We start from the raw sequence: 20,571 nt of genomic DNA on the forward strand, positions 1-20,571 counted from the left end.
ATTTCATATGTATTACATTTTCAAGAGAAGAAAAAAACAAAAAAAACAACAACACATCAATACCTTCACACAACCTGTCAGAAAGGGGCCACATCGATGAACTTTATGTGGAGGTTCCTGCTCTGCAGGACAAGATGAATGTGTGTTTGAGTGTGTGTGTTGCTCAAAGTGGGACGAGATGGGGACTTGGACTCTATGGTAATGGTATGATTGTGCAGTCTTTACACTTGTGTGTTGTCATCAGCTGATGTCTGTACAAACTCTGTACAAAGGTTCCACCACCAACACAGCTGAATAAGATGAACCCAGGGCACTAAAACCAAAAAAGGGGGTCTCTGCAAATAAATAAACACTTTTAGTGGTTAAAACACAGGAGTGGGACACTTTTGTTTGAGCCAGTGCTTTTTTTGTGTGCATGTGTGTGTTTTTCAAGTAATATTGTGATGAGTATGCCCTCAAATAAAGCCCCTCCAACTGTATTATGGATCATTTCACTTTTCCTTTCCATCTCCTTTTTCTTGGTTGTTTCTGGCTTTATAGTGCTCATCTGGCAAGTTTCTCAGCTTCTCAGCAGCCTAAGACAAGAACACAGCAACAGTGAGCTTTTATAGTTTTACAACAAGAGTGAGTGGTGTTTAGGATTACTTTTCTGTTGAATTTGAACAAACACAGATAAGAGACTAACCAAACCAAATATCACAATCTTTTTAACAGTGGGATTTAAAAATGAGACAGGTATTACTATATGAGCATATGTAAGTGGCTGCAGAGACCTGTTCAGGGGTAAGGTCCCTTTGCTCCTGGGCCAGCATCTCATACCCCACCATAAACTTCTTAACTGTGGCTGAACGCAGCAGAGGAGGGTAGTAGTGAGCATGAAGCTGCCAGTGGGAGTTGTCTTCTTTTAAGTGGGGGCCAGTTGGAGCTCCTGAATGACATAAGGAAATAAAGAAGGACTTACTAAAGAATTAGATTGAAGCAGAGTCAAGTCAAAGGCTTTGTTTGCTATGATTGCTGAATGGCAAAGGATATCCAGATGGACTGAAGTTTTTACTGTCTTCAAGACACTTTTCTACCTCAGAAGGGACCTGAGCCGCTTTACCATCATATTCTATCATACATATTTGATGCCTTCATACTGACAGATTCACAGGTCCTGGAGCACCTTGTGTGAAGCTCAGTCACATAATAAGAAAGTCATAAATAAGAAATGAAGGCCACATCGTAAATGCTGGCTGTGGTGATGACTGAAATGCTGTGGTTTGTTAAATTAATTCAATGAGCAAGTATTTCTGAGCTACATCTCGGCTTTACTCGTCTCACGCTGGCTTAAAATAAAAACAGAAAAACAAATATGAAACAAAAAACAAAGTCTTGCATGGTAACTTAAAATATCAAATCAAGAGCTTGGTGGAAGACTACAGTATATATCCAGCATATGTTTAAAAAGAATGTAGAATAAAAAAAAACAGTTAAAAAACTAACTGAAAATGAAAAACAGTTTACTATGACAACATGCTTTTATGAGGACAAGTAAACTGATAAAAAAAGTCAAGCATTAACGTAGCTTTTGCAATTTCTGGGAGTCAAACTTTTTATTTATTCATTTATTTTTTGAGGCTCATTGAGCTTCTGCACTTTTCACATTCTTTTATTTTGGTTTTGCTTTTAATTTGTGCCACTGCACAAATGATGTCTGAAAATACATTTCCAAAGATTTACAACAGTAATATTCAGATATGTTTTGTGTTGTCTGCATTGTCCTACTGAAGGGTAATAAGGTGAACAGGAAGGTAGATACTGTGGCACATATCTCATTAGAAAAAATAAATGCCTGGAGAGTTGAACAAAAGCTTTTCCTTTTGAGTTATTTACCCTACAATAGGGGCCAATCAGACATAGATAAAGATGACAAGAGGCAGACGTTCAGGAAACTAATGAATGGGAAATGAAAGGAAGAACAAAGAAAAGCCTGAAGCAGACAGATAAAGAATGAATATAGATGGATGTTCCTATTAAAGGACAATTAGCCTGTTTTAAATAGCCTTTTGGCATTTTTTTCAGTTGCTTGTCTATCAGTGTAACAGTGTGCGTATTATTACAGAGTTACATATATATACCCGGATAGGGCACAACCAATCATAGCAATTAGCAGTGTAATATTTAAAGACACATCATAATACAGTGTATTTGGATGATTTTACACTACCTCCATAGACTAATCCATGATGTTTGAAATGACTGTTATTCATACTTTAATCATACCCCCCTGCTTTTCTGTGTGTCCTAGTCCATTACTCGTGTCACAGATGTGTTGAGTAATTTCCTCCTGGAGAAGAAACGCAGGGTGTCTAATCTAATCTATGATTTCCAAATAGACTTGAACAGCATCTAACTGCATTTCTGCAAACTGTCACTAATAAGTCTAACTCTAACTAAAAGCTGGCTGCTTCAAAATGAGCTGAAATAGAAAGGATGGAAGAAGTCATTATGTGAGCCACATATAAACAAAATATAACAAAATAGGTGGCCAGTGTATCAATGTGTAATATATCTCAAGTATGTGTTATAGCAAACTACAGCATGTGAGCTGTGCCCTCAGGAGTCCTTATAGAATAAATAAATTGATTAAACCTCAACATTTTAGAAGGTAAGAGTTCTACAAATGGAAAAAAGTTGTACAATACCCACATTAAAGCCTCAAACTAGTCACACCACTTGAAATTGCCACACCTTTTCAAGAAAAAGCTATTTTCCTTCATCCTGGTAATCTCTACCATGTTTTCCAACTTCCAAATCAACTATAAATTACTAATTACTCAGTCTCAAGTCAATGCTGAAACCAATACATAGGGCTCAGTAAGGACCCCCAGTTGCCTTTGTGGCAGCTCAAAAGATGAAGAAAGACTACAGCCATATTCCTGTATTTCACAAGTGTCGCAGTACACAGTGATCAAATAGAACAAGAAGTTCCTCACTGTGAAAGCTCTGAAAAGGTGGCCAAAAGTGTACCTGCTCGGTAAAAAAAATCACCTTAAAAACACACCAATCACAGTAAAACAGCTAGTACATGCCGATATTTGTCATACACTGATGCAAAGGTTCCAGAATCATGCCCGATGATCAGACTATCCTGGCAAGTGACAAGTGGAACCTGTATTCTTCACCCTATTTAGTCCTGAGGTGCCCTCTTAACATGGAAATAGATGCACTCTGATGCCAGACCATGTCTCATTACTGAAACCGCGAACATCAAGAATATGTTGTTGTTTTGCTATTAAAATGCATTGAGTCATCATGCAAGATCAAATCGAAAAAAATAAATTTCTGATTCACATCTTTCATGTCTGCTCTGTACGTGCCATGCAGTTTCTGTTCCAGACGGACACTTACAGACCAACAGACACTTGAATTTGATGCTGGTGTTTACTCATTAGTTCATAGTTTTCTAAATGGAGCCCCATAATCAGTCATTTCTCTCCATGAATTGGAATTGGAATCTTTGATATAAATATATATGCAAAGACATTGTTTAAATCACTGTTTATAACTAGCTTTCACCATATCCCACACATCAGGTTGGTCTCGAACCACTTTTTCTAAAAAGATCAAACATTTTGTTCAGATATGGTGACAAAGGCAACCATGGGCATGACGTGTGCTCATTCTTTCACACACACAAACAATAGACTAATCACCATTCTATTCTTTGCTTTGCTGCATTCTTCTTACATCTACTGACATTTTTTCTTTTTCTGTGTCCTGTTTCTCAATGTCTTGACACTTTTTTGACAGTCCTTATTCTAAATTCCAAGAAACAGGAAAGTGCTAATGAACCACACTGTGATTTTCACAAATAATTAGATGCATTAGGTGTTTTCTGAAATCTTTTGATAAAGAGTGTTCAAAATATGAATGTATAATATCATACTGTTTGTCAATAAAAACCTGGCTTTATAATTCTTTTACAGAAGAGTACTGTGTCGAACTGAACATGCACACACTGCTGGTATATTCTTTTAAACTTTAAATGACCATTAAAGAATTTAAAGATCAGTTACCTTAAATTACCTTCACTTCTTCGGCAGACTGACTTTATCATTTGAAAAGAGATAAAAGGATGAAGGTGAACTATTTGCTTTAAAGTTTCAACACTTCGCTGTGACATGACCTGCACCTTTTAGTGTTGAAGAAATAAAACAGAATAAGAGATTAAACCAAAACTTAACACAAAATCACCAGAGGCTAGTTTAAACCAAGATTTGCTTCAAAGATCTGATATCTAATGAAATAAAAAGGAAAGAAAAATGAGGCAATGAGTGTGTCCTCTCAGGGCCTCTGTCCTTTTTGCCACACAACACATAGGATGGGAGCGTCTCATCTCTCTTTTTCAGAAACTGCCTTTCATGTGGGCTCCTTTGCTCAGAGTACCCTCTGCTGAAAAAAGAAAAACATGAAAGAAACAGATTGAGAGCTGTATAACACCAACCCAGGTAGTAAGTTTTAAAAAAATTTACAGCTTCATTTGCTCAAACTGATCTGCGATGACATGATCATAGCATCAATGATGTATTGATTTCAACCTTCTGGGTTAGCTGTTATCAGACTCGCACCACATGTTAACAATGGCAACACTAATATGTTGCAAGGTGGGTCTAAATGTTACTGTTTCCATGCTCTTTAAGTGTGTTCCCATGCTATGATGGTGAGAAATTATAAAAAAAAAAAAGAAACTTACAGACATGGACATTGCGGATTGAACGTGCAACCTTTCGCTGTCTGACCACTCAGCCATAATGACACTGCTCTCCTCTCTGTCTTTCATCTCCTAAACGCATCACCGCATTCTTCTGACCTCTGCTCCAATCGGAACCTGATTTGAGACATTTCTCTGGCTCCACTCACAATATGCATTTCTCTCACTGGCTCAGTTAAGATCAAACACCAGTGCACTCCTGCGTTAGCTTAACTTAGCGGAAAGAGGGCCTTTCTTGGAACTGAACTTTTTTCAATGTGTCTTCAGCAGGAGATTAGTTGTGGTTAGATATTTGTGGCCAATGCGAATGTGCATATCACGCAGCACGTTTTGTCAACTAAAGGACTTTTAATATAATATGTTGACATGTTCATTCACTTCTGGTCTGACGTATTGATAGTTTTTTTCATTCCATGTAATGACAAGTTGGAGTTACAGGAAAATGGACAAAGTATCAAGTTATATAAAGTAAAGTAAACATAAACATAATTAAAGAGTCATTAGTAAACATAAGTAAACATAATTTTCCTATAGTGGCTCCACCCAGGGACGTCTGGGTTTCTCTGTTAAAGCTGCTGCCCCGCGACCCGACCCCTGGATAAGCGGTAGATGATGGATGGATGGCTCCATTTTCATTAAGTCCCGAATCCTCTAACCCGAAACATAGCTTTACATATAAATCTTTCTTTTAATTTCTTTTGAAATCTTCTTGGTGATTTTACAGTTTACAGCCTACCACAGTTGACTGTGCTGAACAGCAGGCAGTCAGGCAACATTGAACACCCGATGCGGCATCACTCTGCTGGCTTCTTTGGGGGGTAACCTTGAAGGGGAGTCCACAGGTTTGTTGTCATTGTAGTGTAAGACAGCTTGTTTGTACAAAGTTAACAAACAGCCTTATCTTTGTTCCATACAATATCATGCAAATAATTTGGTGTAGTAACTGTCTCCTCAGAATTACTCCGTTTGCTGGTTTGTTGCCCATTCTTAGCAATGCTGCGAGCATAACATTAGCTCATTTTACTGAGAGGTCACTAACGCAAACATTAGAGCAAACTGATACTAAACTGTGCCCTGCTGCATCACTACTAACATTCTGACGGTTCAAATGACTAAAATAAGAGGCAGCATTGTGGTGATGATGCAGTTATAATCCAACTCTGCTGCTTTCTTTGTTTCTATGTAGCACTGCCTCTTTTAGTTCAAGTCAAAGTTTATTTCTATTGCACACTTACAACCAGAGTTGACCAAAGTGCTGTGCAAGCTGAACAAACTATTGATATAATTAACAATTAACATAAAGCAATTAATATGAGCAAAAAAAAAGGCTTCAAGGCATCAAATAAATGAGTGATATAAGAGCAGTGCTTGCATGATAAAAGCCCAGGTATGCTACTCAGCCAAGTCTAAAATCCAGCTAGAAGGAATAGGTTTTAAGCAAAGTCAATTGAGGGTCTAAGAAAAAAGGAAGTCTGTTCCAAAGATTAGGATCCGCAACTGAAAAGGTTCCATTACTTCTACTTTTTAACCTAGATCTCGGGACGTCCAAAGGCAATTAATCCAAAGTGCCAATCGATTAACAGCAACATACAAAGAATTGCAGATTGATTAAAAAAGCATGAATTACTCTCATGAATTACTCATAAATTACTCTCTCAAAGTCGTGCAAAGTGATGTGGGCCTTCAACTTACTGCGAAGTCTTGATTGGAAAAATATCTTCTTGATTGTAACACCTTGTTTGGCTGCAGTAAAAAGCCTGTCCTGCCCACAAGGGGAACAAGACAAATCGAGTAAACAGACTGATATGTCCCTCATTAGGGTGGAAACCATATCAACAATATCCTCTCCAATTCAGTTGATCTTGTACAATTTAAAAGTTGTACAAGTTGTATAATAACTGTGTTGGTTTCTACATTCATCTTTACTTTTTTCCCCAATGACGGGACAGTTTCCCACCCTGAATTATCACGTTGATCATTTCTATGTTCTACACAGCCACACCCCACCCTCAAATTCAGCATCTGTTCCTCAGCCAGTCAGTTTTCAGGTGACAAAAGTAAAACTCTAGCTTTGTTTTCCTCCAAAAGGCAAACCCCCCCCCCAAAAAAAAAACAAAACATGAAACCGACCCGTATAAATTAGAAATAACCCCAATTTAAATGTTACGTAACACAGAAATGAGAGACAAAAGCTGAAAACAATGATAGGACACTTCATCATTTAAATATGCAAAAGAACATAAAGAAGTTTCAGTCTCTGCTCTGCTGTTTTATCAGCTGGAAAAGCCTGGAGTTACACCACAAGTGAGTGCCCTTTACCTGTGAGACCTCCTGCTTTACATACAAGAGAGCTTTCTTAACGCATTGAAGTGGTATTACAGTAAGTATAAGGTTTCCATATAATTTAATCACAGCAGAGTTGATTATCTAACCTGTTGAAAATGTATGCAGCATGCTAACTCACAACTTTCCATACCATTTGGCAAGTAAATATAAATATTCAGATGTGATATTCGTGCTGCTGCAAGGCGAGTGCTTTTGCAAAACTATTTTCAACTGAAAATATTAATGAAACACGATGCCCTCTGCATGCAAAATCCTAGTGATCAGACACTGTGAAGGCATGCTTTTAATGATGACTGTTGACTGTTTGTTTATGCATTTGGCAGACGCTTTTATCCAAAATGGTAAGGGGGTCTTGCCTAAGGACCCCTACTGGACCTTTCATACAGGGGATTTGAAAACAGGTCTCCCACAAGGAGGTGGCAATCATACCACTACACTATCCAGTTTAGAAAGAAGGGAAGCAAGAAGGATAGTCTGACTTCAACAAGAGATGTGAGAGAAAATAGAACACAGAAAGAAAGTGAGACAGGGTAGAGACAGTTATATGGGGTCTTTTCTGTTGCTTGCAGGATTTTAAAAAAGAGAGATAAGAGAAGTGGGGTGTGAGATGGAAAGAAAAGTGGAAGAGAAGGAGATTTTGGGTATTAAAAACCTGTGGGGTAAGACGTCACAAAAACTTGAATAAGGTTAGACAGAATTTCCCCTGATCCCCTCATTCCTGTTTAATTTTGTGTAGCACTAGAAGTGTCTTAAAATCCTTACCGTGAAAAGCCTTTACATCACATTACTGATTACAGTCATGAACCAACACGCTGCTCTCTGTGAGTAAGACTCTTTTCAGATTTCACCTAAATTAAGTGAAGTGGCTGAAAGCTGGCCTTACATGTGAAGAGCATCTTGTTTGTAGGAGCACACATATGTTACAATCCACTGGTTCATCCAAACAACTGAAAGTTCCAACAAATTTTCCATTTCAAAATTCCATACTTGTCATACTCTAATTTCCAGATGATTTTTTTTTTACATCTCAGTACAAATATTTGGATGTTTACTCATTAGATTTGAAATCATACAGCAAACGTGTTATATTCTGACCAAGTATACTTAGCACCAAGACAAATCAAATATGACACCAGACGTTTTATTTCGAATCAACATCTCTGTACTTGATCACATCAATCATGTCTCTATGTGTTGAAAAGATGAAGGATACGGTCGGGTGTCTTCATCTATTTAAAACCCTTGAAAAACCCTTGAAAAGGCTTTTAAAGCACTCAATTGCCTCTTTGATAATTGCCGGTGTGTGCCGTTAAGTCTGTTGAGTTAAACCGAACCTTGACATTGTTCTTGCCATTCAGTGCTGCATTTGACACAACATTATCACAAACACTTGAACATAAATTTATGTTTATTCAGATAAATTATGTATCTTCTACACATACCAAAGTTAATCGAGGAGTTCCCCAGGGTTCTGGTTTGGGACTTATTCTGTTTGCTCTATACAAGCTTCTTTTGGACAATTTAATCAGAAAACATGACATAGACTTCCACTGTTATGGTGTTGACACTAATACTTGAGGAAACCAATCAGTTACCGAAGCTACAAGCTTGTCTTATAGACATAAAAGCATGGCATCATTTTCTTATTTTTAAATCGAGGCAAAACAAAGGGAACTGTTTTTTGCCCAGAAAATCTTCAGATATTTATTTTCTAATCATATAATTAGGATGCCATTTCTTTCACTTCAAGTACTACTGTTAGGAACCTTGGAGTTATTTTGGACCAAAATCTATCATTTAATTCACACATCAAACAGGTCTCTTGTGACAGCTTATCCATCTGCGGAATATTGCTAAAATCTGGAGCACCCTGTCCTAATTAGACGCTGAACAACTGACCCAAATATTCATCACATCTATGCTGGACAATCTGTTACCAACAACGGGAGGTCACAAGTGCCAAAATGGCAATGGGCAACATTTTTATTTGAATCTTCAGAATAGTAGCTAAACCAAGAGATGACATAATGTTGGATACATGTATTTTTTAAATCTAATCTATGGGAAAAGCAATCTGCTTGTTGAATCAAATTTACATATTTATCTTAAAAAATGTTTTAAAAAAACATTGGAAACACTAGAAAAGTGAAAAACAAATGCCATACTCTGCTATACTCTTCAAGATGTAGAAACACTGTTAATCTGTAGAACCATTCATCCTTCGCTCCTTCCATCATGACAAAAATAACAAAAGCAGACTTAAAAAAAGCATCAAGTCGACACTGATATTTTCAACACAATTCCCATATTCTCCAACTTCTTGTCTTACCATGCCAGCCCATTGAGTATGGAAAAGAGACCTCAAACAGGTTGTCGTACTTCGTCAACAGGCGCTTCATAATGGCTGCAAGACCTGACAAACAGGAACACGGAAAAAGATCAAATCAGGAAGCATGAGGAAGGTGGATAGCAGGGAAAAAGAAGACACTGTTAGTGATTCCTGCTTTAACTCTTGACAAAAGTAAAGGAAGCTGAGGATGTACAACTAATAAAAAAAGTAGTGACTAAAAATCGAGAGAGTATGTAAGCAAACGGCACACAAATGCAAAGCATCAGAATATGGATGCAAATATGAGGCAACTTCATTATCTGTCTCAATTAGATTAATTACTGCTTAAAGCTCGTCAAACATTTATATAATACTTATGATGCTGAAAACTGAAATATTTTCAAAGCCAAAACCTGATGAATTTGATGACGTAGGACACACCTGAGAAAGCGGGTAACTGTGTTTCAAAGTGAGCATACTTTAATCTCTATGATGGGCAAAAAAACACAAACCTACTGATCACCATGATGTCCTGTTTCTTTGAATAATAATTCAAATGGAGACACATTAGACACCAGATATTACCATTAACCATGGCTTTTTTTTAACTAAGTGGCCTTCTGTATGTCAGGAAGTGGTCCAGAACAGGGGACTTACGATCATATTTCTCAAAAAGTTTCTTATTGTTTCTTACAAACTAAAAAAATAAGCTTGCTTAAGAAAAAATTTGTTTCAAAATAGTTTATACGCTTACAAAAGACAGCTTGCGTCGTCACCATTGTACAATTTTTAGTTAAAGTCAATCAACATTTTACACAGTAGCCTAGTTTTTTTTATTTGATTTATTTTTTTTTCTATTAGAGCAGCTTTCAATAGAAATTTTGATTCTTGAAGGCTTGAACATGCTGCGAATGAACATCAGGAATCAGTCACAGCTCCGACGCAATTTTTACACCCACACACACACGCACAACACAGAGATTCACCTTCCCTCTCCTCTGTTGACAGGTCACTGATTCTGAGGACATGTCGTCGTGGTAACAGCAATGTCTGGTAGGGCCATGTTGCCCAATATGGTACCAATGCCAGCCAATCAGAACTCTCAGCCACCACACGCTCCTAAGAGAACAGACAGGTTAAACAATATTTTGGCATTTCAACAGAGGAAAAATTAGGTTTTTAAAAGATTTCAGGGGTAACTACAGTTTTTGTCTCCCAAAAATAGTTAAATACCAGTATTCAGATGAATTGAGACCTCTTAAGCTTGTTTCCATTAAACTTTGGTCTAATGCACACTACTTCAAATTAAACCTTGTAATTAAACTTTGCTTTGTTGTACATTTTGCTCCATTAGTTTTGTTTGCTTTTTCAAGTATTACTGGTGTTTTTTCAGTGGTCATTTCTCATCAGACCAATGGCTAACACTGATAATGCAGATATTACAGACAGAAGATATAGCTGGGACATTCATAGAGCTGCTGTTACAGAAGCAAGTGCAACACAATTAGTTTTTCTTTTTGCTGTTATTTTCAGATTTCACTACTTTTAAGTAAGCTGCTCCTTCAACCTCAGAAACCTCACACATATAGGCTGTTGGGAATAGATACGAACTGTATGCTACTGTAACACATTTTCACCAAAAGGGATTCATCAACTTTTAAATGGTCAGGGTCAACATACAATGCTTCTCACTCATCCTGCCATATTGAAAAAGCTTTTTTTTCCCTCTTAGAGATTGAAACATCTTTTAAAAAATATTTATTTAAAGACCATATTTTCCAACTGGCTTTCAAAGAAGAATAAACCATCAATAGAAGCAGTTCAGATAGCACACACATTACCGCTTTATCGGGGCACAAGCTGACCTTGCCTGCAGAAGCAGACCGTATGTAACAGTACTGTGAACAGATGATTCAAGGCTCGTGATAGTGAAATTTTGTTCAAACACAACAAGTACGAGTAAAAGCTTTTTGAGTAAGGTGAGTTTTAAGATTACTCTGAAATGCAGAGGCATATTCTGCAAACATAACTAAACTCAGAATTCCACAGGAGAGGAGACAGTAAACTAAAGCCATTCTAGCGTCTGAAATTCTGGGAAATATCAGTAGACCAACATTGTGAGAGTAATAAGATGAATAAAATGAAGCTGGGACACTAAGGCCTTTGTAGTGACAAGAAGGATTTTTAATTATACTTTGAATTTTACTGGGAGCCAACACAACGAGAAATGTGATCTCTCTTGGTGATACCAGAGTATATGGTCAGTAGTACAGCCACAGTAATTTGGATCAAGTGAGATTTTGAGGGAATGCCAAAACAGCATGAATGTTTTTGCATTTCCTGACACTATTCAATCTCAATAAAATTATCCTAAACCAAAGCTGTCCTTCAAAACTCAAACATTTTTTGGGTGTAACTCCTACTTCAGGAGGGCTCAGACTACCCGATCTTACTTTACTATTACTAAAAACAACAACAAAAATACCCTGAAAAATAGTTCAAAATTATATTAAAACAAGTCAGACGTATTGGTTGTATGCAGCAAGAAGACTAATTACCATAAAGTGTCTGAGGCAGAGATTTAACAAGCTGATGAGTGGGCACAAACACAACCTGACCTTTACAATTACAATTCATAAGAAATGGATTGGCTTGGTGTGTGTGTATGAGCAAGTGTGAGGGTGTGTGTGTGTGTGTGTGTGTGTGGTGCACATGCTAAAGAGATGCAGCATGAATCAGAAGCAAGACAGCTCTGAACAAAAAGACAATCTTTGGACAGAACTTGAACTTACTGCAGATTTACATATATTTTCTAACACAACCACCCTTACTCTGACATTAAAGGCCACAGAGCATAAATAACATTTATCAGCAGGATCAGTTATTTTCCTTTCTTTTTTTTTTTTGTAGCCAAACAACATCATCAACAAGCTGAAAAACACACAACCTTTACATATCCCCATTTTATAAAATTGCAATGGATGAGATGATACCAAACCACTGCCTGTTCACACGGTCATCAGACAATACAGAAAAGCATCCCCGACTTTTTAGCTCTGATGTGGTCTAAACCAAACCTAGAGAAAAATATATGACTTTTTAGCTGCTACATCCTCCGAACATTGTCAGCCTGCTCATTGGGACTGGGTAGATGCTACTGCATACAACTGATTTATGAGAACTTATTTGTGCAAAACAGTTAAAGAGTTATGAGACAGGCAAGACTGAACTATGGTTTATAGTGTGTTGCGCTGCAAAGCACAAAAGTAATTAGATAATAGAGGCTAAAAAGCTCTGTAAAAGTGATAAGTTGTAATACTTCCAACTGTCTACCATTGCTAGTTGCTTCATTTGATTCACACACCATGCATGGAGTTGTATGATGTACGATTCTATTTTATATTTACTGTACAGCAGTTCTGTGACCATGTCAGTGTTGTGAGGAACTCAGTTTATGAGCCAGCGAGCCATAATGCTAAAAAGATCTTTCTTAGTGTTCAGAGCAGACTGTGGCAAGATAGACTAGGATATAAATACTGTTTCTATTCAGCTCTGTAAAATGGAGTAAAATAAGATTATTTAGCAGGAGGCACAGACTTTATACTTGTAGCTTGAGGCTATATTCCTACTATACACAGCTACTGATCATAAGCCTGCACCCGTAGCTGAGCAGCTAGCGGTTGAAAATGAAAAAGTGAAGACACATTCAACCTGGTTGGTAACTTGTGTCTAATGCAGCTACACATTGGATCATCTATTATTTCAGCTGAATTCAGCCCACTGGATTAGATACTTCTTATGGGCATTAGCAAGTCTGTCAATAAGTATTTTTAGTATTATCAGCAGCCATGTGAACTGAATTTGTTATATGGTGCAACACACAGGAAGCCAAACAACCATCTTCTTCCTCTGAAATCAATACAGTGGAGAAAAGTGTTCAAGGGGAGCGAAACTACCGTAGCCACTTCTAGATATTTTCTTTTTTTCTTTTTTAAAAAAATAAAATCACATGCAACTGGTTTCCTCCGGTATTAAAGTCTATCTTACAACAGAACATAATAAAATGCCAATTCTTCTGCCAGCATCCTTCGCTAATTATCCAACTTAAGAAAGCAATAAAAGCATTAGAAGGGTAGTCGTAACGAAGACATGATTATCTGTAATCAGACACCCAAGCAGAAAGACTACTGTCATCTTTTAACAACCGCAGAAGAAGTAATCAAAGATAATCAATCAAGTGCACAACATGTATGTACAGCATGTATGGGATTTTTCTGCAATACACCTGCTGTTTCACTTTAACATTCAGCAGGAGATGTTATTCTCCCATATACAGTACTTTCTTCTAGCTTTCTTTTTGGTCTAAATTTAAATGTTCCTTTTTTCAGTCTTCAGTCATGCCTGCATTTCCTCTGCTCATGTTCTTTTACACTTCTAACACAATTATGAAGGACCAGAATGAAGATGGAAAACTGAGCTGAGGACAGAGAGAGGAAGTGGAGGATGTCTAAAAAACAGACACCTCACAGACAGCCAATCTCATAGAGTTTTATTCAATTAGCTAAGAAAGTTTTTGTTTCAAAGTCAAGAGTGTCACTCGGGAACCAAAGTCCAATTCAGACTCCTCTAAACACTGCAGTGTGCCAATTTACGGCCCTAACCTCGGGTCAAAGAGACAGGAGCAAAAAGAGGGAGACACGCACACACACTGGCAAGTAACGGACATGGCATTCTTCTTTGCACGCTCATGCACACAAAACTCTGCTTACACTCTGATTTTATAGAGGTCAGTCCCCATGAGTAGCTGTCTAGGCGATTCAAGTGTCTACTCTGCTCTTCTCTGTTATCCTCCCTATCACACACACTGTCCCAGTGGTACAGGTCAGCTCATCCCCTAAATGAATCAGTTGCTTTCTTCCTACCTCCACATCTTATTTCTGTTTTTCTGACTTGGCATCTCTGTTTGCATGCCTCTCCTTTATTCTCTCTCTGCTTTTTATCTGTTATTCTCCCTGTTTCCGAAATACTTTGTGCTTCAACTCTTATCGGTCAATCTTACACTTTATCATCAATCTCATACTCGATCTTGAACTGTTCCTGAGGAGTGGAGAAATGCTAATAGTCAGTGAATGTGCTGTAATTCAGGAGAAGAGAGAAAGCCATAACATCAAAAATCAACAGAAATAATATGTCTGATTTGTTCAGTAAAAAGGAGTTACTGAAGACAGCACTGAGCACATTTAGCATGTTGGTAAATATATCAGTGAACAGATATAACAAACTTACTGTTGGCGAATTAAACTGATTCTTTTTTCTGTTAATGTTGAAAGATGGCTTTTCATCTCACTTCAATATACCAACCAAAAAAAAAACAACCAAGGTTAAACCAACCAAAAGAAAATTAAAAATATTAGATGAAACTAAGTAAAAGAAAAATATCTATTCTGACTAAGTTGTAAAGTCAAAGAGCACGAACAACAAACTTACAGACTTGTATATAAGGTAGTAAAATGATGTGATGGTAGTGTTTAACGGATTGATAAAACTTAACACATAAATTCATTTAAACAACATTATCTGTGTCTGTTCGAAATTGAAATTGGTTTCTACTATCTTTGTTGTTGAATAATGAAAATGAACACTGAAATTTAGAATATTGAAATCTTTTTATCTTTTTAAGTTTTGCTTTCTGGGCTAAAATTGAAAACAATGTCTCCATACCTGTTTTACCCTCTGTACAGGGTTCTATCATTTGTAGGTTATTTGCATGAAAACCGACAGCTTCAAAACTGGAAGAAAAAACTAAAACGGTAAACGGTACCGAAAGTCTAACTCATAATAAGACTGTTTGTAAGACTGTTGCAGTAACAAAAACATCAAATCTGTTAATTGCCACTTAAATGTCAAATCTTTACAGGTTAACCTTATTAAGACAACATACCACATTTGATGAAAACAGGTACAGCCAATTTTAAGAGGTATATCTGTGAATATAACCAGAGTTTAGTATATTGAAGTGAGATGAAAAGCCATCTCTCAACATTAACAGAAAAAAGAATCACTCGTGTGTCAAGTTTAATTCGCCAACAGTAAGTCTGACATATTTGCCAACATGCTAAATATGCTCAGTGCTGTCTTCAGTGGTAACTGCTGCTGATGCTGCACACACAGACATACACACACACACACACACACACACACACACATACAGGGTTTTCCTAATCTTCTTGCAGGTTGAAGACGGACTCCGCCGCATTATGCTAATGAGCATCTATGCTGTCCAATCACACGCTTCACTGACTGGGAGACAGGCAGAGGATGGGGAATCGAGAGAGAATGATGAAGTGAGAGGAAGAGAGAAAGGTATAGAGGGAAAGGGATAAAGTAGATGGATGAAGGGAGAGCCAATGAGGGCAGTAAAATATGATGCCACTATTTTGCAGGCATCTTGCATTGAAAACATTTTTTTAAATATTCCAACAGAGCTATAATTACTCTTTCGAAAAACCTTTTTGAGATTGTCAAACTCAAATTTGTGAGAGGTGATCCATGAAGCAAGCCAAACAAAAACTCTCAAAGAAAAACTTTTGACAAAAAACAAAATACCATTACCATACAAACACTCCCGTTTAAAATACCTTTAAAAGGTCTTTTACAATCTACCCTGAGGGAAACATGTCGGCGCTTCACATAATTTGTTGCGGATGACACTGGTACTGCATGACCTCCTTAAACACTTTTGTTGTGAAGATTTCATGTAATAAATGTGTTATGACATATAAAGTGGCTTTTTATATGTTGGGGCTATATGAGTAGCTATCTTGCATATTAACAGCACATTCCCAGGTAAAGAAGAATTAAGTAATTCATAGAAGTTCACCTATTCACCTATGTGTGCGTGCTGTACCTTTTTCTCAGCCTCTTGTTTGGCGTACTGCAGCAGCAATGGTTCTCCATGTTTCTGATAGTACGCTCTCTGGCAGCGGTCTGACAGAGCCGGCTCATTGGGCAGGAAGTTGCTGGCCCACACCTGCGAGGGCACAGAAAGAAAGATGGATGACAATGATGAGACGGACAAAAATCAAGAGTGTGTGTGTGTGTGTGTGTGAGCATGTGTTGCTGTTTGTGTCTGATGGACTGAACCCTGTCCCTTACACTATGACAGCTAGAAAATATTCCTGTGACCTTAAACAGGATAAAGTGAATATAGGAGATGATGGGATGACAGAGTAGAAACCATTATATTTTGGTACAGATATTGATAATGAATGAATAAATAAATAACAACAGGAACACAACAATTCCTCGACAAATGATTTAAGAAGCTATAGTACACAAACACAAAAACTGATTTGCTGAGACTGAGACAGCTGTTGAGACATTAAAAATGTTCTGCCTCTTTGTTTAATCTTTTCTCAGGTCACTGATTGAATGCGAGTGCGTTTCTCTTGGGAAAAAAAAAGTAAAAGTGCTACCAAAAACTACTTCACAAGATTTGGCTATATTTCAAATAATAAAAATATAACCTGCAAATAACTAATAAGGCAGTAAGTTGTGTTATCAGAAAATGTTAATGATATCTCACCAATCTGCAAACACAAAGTATGTATAGCACACTGACAATAACAATGGACCATGATATAAATGGCATGAAAAAAGAACCTGGGACTCTTCCTCATCGACTTTACAACATGTTCGGTCCTCTACGATTCTCTGAATTTCATCTACTTACAAATGCACCAGTCTCCTGTCTTTTCCGCGTGTCCTGACTGTGCTCCATCCATCTATATTTCTTCTTTCCTCAGCCACATAGCTCACCTGCTTCAGGGTTCAAGTTGTCTTTGATTCGATTGTAATCAGTCAGCCGTGCTGAAGCCCATCTAAAACCAGCCCCCCCCAGACCTGCATTGACTCTCTGTCCACCTCTCGTCACACTGTCAGCCTTTTATCTTCCCTTTGTCTTTAAGTTTCTCTAACTCATCCTGTACAGTCTGCGTGTGTACATACATACAAGCATGCTGTTTATTATAAATTCAAGCCAATCTCATGTTGCACTATATGGAGATCAATATATTACACAGCACTTAAAAGTGACATTTTACAGTGTGCAATGTGTACATTAGTAATTTAGTTATTTAAAGTTGACATTCTGTAAGCGTTGAAGACATATACAATCTGTAATTGAACACAAAGAAACACAAAAACACAACATTATGTTTCTTTTTAATGGTGACAATAACTCAGACAAATGACAACTTTAACAGCTGTCCTGATTGCTATGTGAAGCAAACACGATGTTTAAACTTTGCTCTCAACCACCACCAACTGCGTCTCCTTATCACAATGCATTCACCTCAGATTAGACTGGCATTATCTCTAATTAAGAATGTGAGAATCCCTGGAGAAATTTAGGCTCCAAAAACATGAGACAAACTGCAATTATGAAAGTAGATTTATCCAATTTACTCCCCAGAAACGGCGGCAAGTTCTAGCTTGAGTATTTTGGGGGCTTTATGGCTTTATAATGCATTTCCAATGCATTTCAAAGCTTTTTATAGGTGACAATAGCCATCAAGGTAGACATTTGCATTAGTTAACTGCTATTAAAGTAGACAAGCAGTGCAAAACGACTCCACAGACTCAATGCTGCAAGTAAAATAAGAAACGGTAAAATAGTTACTGAGGTTTAGAACAGGAGGATTTGCTAAAACTGGCATCCACACTTTTACATGTAATATGCAAAAATGTAAACAGTGAAGCTGTGTGCAAAGTGCTGTATATTCATACTTGGAAGAGTGAATCCTTCACCAGTATTTTAATTACTTAATGCTACTATGAGAAATGTAGCACTTCGTGTGTTTCTATGTTTTGAAAGTTCTCAGTAGCTTGATCTGCCATTTTGTATCCTTTCAATATCTGTCTTAATTCTAAAGAACTTTTAGGTCCTCTATGGTATTTTGTTCAAGCAAAACATATGTGTCATCAAGACTATCGTCTTGGAGGGGGCGGGGATTAATAATGCTTCTTGGCATTTCCTATGCACAGACTTGTTAAAATCCTGTCCACAATTGGTGTCACAGGAGAATAGACCAGACTAATGCATTTTGGCTAAAGGCTGCTTCATTGAACCTGAAAGTAGGAAGACGAAAAGAAACTAGAAATGGTTAATGTGTGAATGAACTGTGTGAATGCCGTTCATCTGCAAGTCTCCAGGCATGTATGAAAATAAATGGGACAATAAGCACTCCTGACATCATCTGCAGAGACAGGGTTATGATCACTCGGTGCATTGAATATATGTAGACATAGGTGTACAAATTTTCCACACCCGTGTCATTGTATCAATTGTGCCGATCGATCAGCTGTTGATTTTCAAAGAGAGCAAAGTAATGACCACACATATACACAAAAATAAAGAATATAATCTATTCCCACAGCACAGACCTTCTGGAAAGGCATTTCATCCCAACACCACCAATCTGTTAAATTCAATATTGGTTCGCAAGAGGGAAATACAGGCAAATGCAGCACTCCACAGAAAACTGTTTAAACTGATAGCTCAAGTTAAAATAGGATATTACTATTCCGAAGGCATATGTTTTCCATCCTCCACTTACATAGAAGTACACGGAGCTCTGCTCCTGTGAGACCAAAGTTATCAGAAGAAATTCTGCCTCCAGAACATGATTAACATATTTTGTTTGTTACTCTTCAAAGTTTAAGATCTATGCTTCCAAGGTTTTGCCCTTAAGTGATTTCCTGGCTGTGTACACTAATCTTTTGTTCGACTTTGATGTCTTAAGATAAATAAGAGAGAAGGAACTGAAACACAAATTAAACAAAACTGCCTTAAACCTTTAACCTCCATTGAAACCTTGATTCAGGTTTAATTTGAGTGTTCTTCTCGTGGAGTACGTAAAACAACTAAATAAATCTTTAGATTTCAATTTGTTAACAGTAGATAAGAATGTGATAATAATGTAATAATGTAATAATAAAGACCCAGTCTGCCTTTGCAGTAGCTGCATCTTCCTTCACTTTCAGCCTTGTTTTACTGAGGTCACATACTGCCATCTGTTGTCGAATTCTAAATTTCTGTCTTGGAAAACTTTACAGCACAGTCTCAAGACAGCTGTTGTCTCTATCCTTCCAGTTTGGAACCACATATGTCTCTGATTTATGAGCAAGAAGGGAAGAAACTAATCAAATCAGTCACATTTGAGTTTTAGTCATATAGTGTCTGATCGGTAAAGACAACTTTCTCAAAGACTTTTTCACCTCAGAGCTAAAAAAAATTTTTTAATTCTCTCTGTGTTCCCTTCATTTAATGAGCTTCAGCATTCTTTTCTGGATAAAGTGTTGACTGTTCATCTCTATATGCAGGATCATTTATACATCCAGGCTTTTGATCATATCTTGATATCCATTATCTTTATCAGCAGCACATGTTCAAACACCTGGATGAGGTGCTCACATACCACAGTATCCTGGTTTCTACTGGAGTACTTGATGTAGGATATCTATATTTATGAAAAACAGGAAAAAAAAATAACCCTCTCCTAGTTTCTGATGAGGCAGGCTACTCACAGGAGTATTCTCACAAAACTCTCAAAAACAGGTTTCTTTTATCCGTCAACAATATATTTCCAGCTATCATCTTCAGTTGCATGTTTTTATCTCTGATTGGGACTAATCCTGCAACAATTTTTAAAATTCAGGACGACACTGTCTTCCTCAACTAACCATCCCTTTATTTTTTTGTCAATCTTTCTCCTGTTTGTGCATTTTTTTTAAACATCCCACTGTGATGTGACAGTTTGACAGGAAATGCTTCTTTCTGTCTAAGTTGTTAGTCTTGGCTGAGTCCCCAAACTGAGGAAGAAAACTCTCAGGGCTGTAATATAGGTGTGACTATGCATACACTTTACACAAAATGTGACAAAGGCACTCTGTTGCATCTGATTTCTGGATGAGGAGTCAATTATCAGCTTCTATGCAGAGACTTTTCTGGCTGCAAACTTGGAGGTGTTTTTTTTTCTCTCTCTTTATTAAATCACGTCTCAAATTCATTGTTGTAACGTGTGAAGGGGCAGCTTCTCAGACGTGCAAATTGGACGACTGTGACAGATTGTATCGTGCG

General features: G+C 37.4%; 1 protein-coding gene across 1 annotated transcript in view; it reads right to left on the reverse strand.

Moving 5' to 3' along the window:
• Positions 1–418: 418 nt before the first annotated feature.
• The window catches only part of galt (galactose-1-phosphate uridylyltransferase), a 30,784-nt gene continuing 10,631 nt past the window's right edge, over positions 419–20,571 (reverse strand). The window contains exons 7-11 of the mRNA XM_072371285.1: positions 16,339–16,461; positions 10,418–10,550; positions 9,432–9,515; positions 774–928; positions 419–575 (exon numbers count right to left, since the gene is read on the reverse strand). Of these exons, the coding sequence (XP_072227386.1) occupies positions 492–575; positions 774–928; positions 9,432–9,515; positions 10,418–10,550; positions 16,339–16,461 (579 nt within the window). The 3' untranslated portion in view covers positions 419–491. The remainder of the gene's footprint in view (positions 576–773; positions 929–9,431; positions 9,516–10,417; positions 10,551–16,338; positions 16,462–20,571) is intronic.

Source organism: Leuresthes tenuis, unplaced genomic scaffold (assembly GCF_036924035.1).
Source record: "Leuresthes tenuis unplaced genomic scaffold, fLeuTen1.0.hap1 SCAF_19, whole genome shotgun sequence".
Taxonomy (NCBI): Eukaryota; Metazoa; Chordata; class Actinopteri; order Atheriniformes; family Atherinopsidae; genus Leuresthes; species Leuresthes tenuis.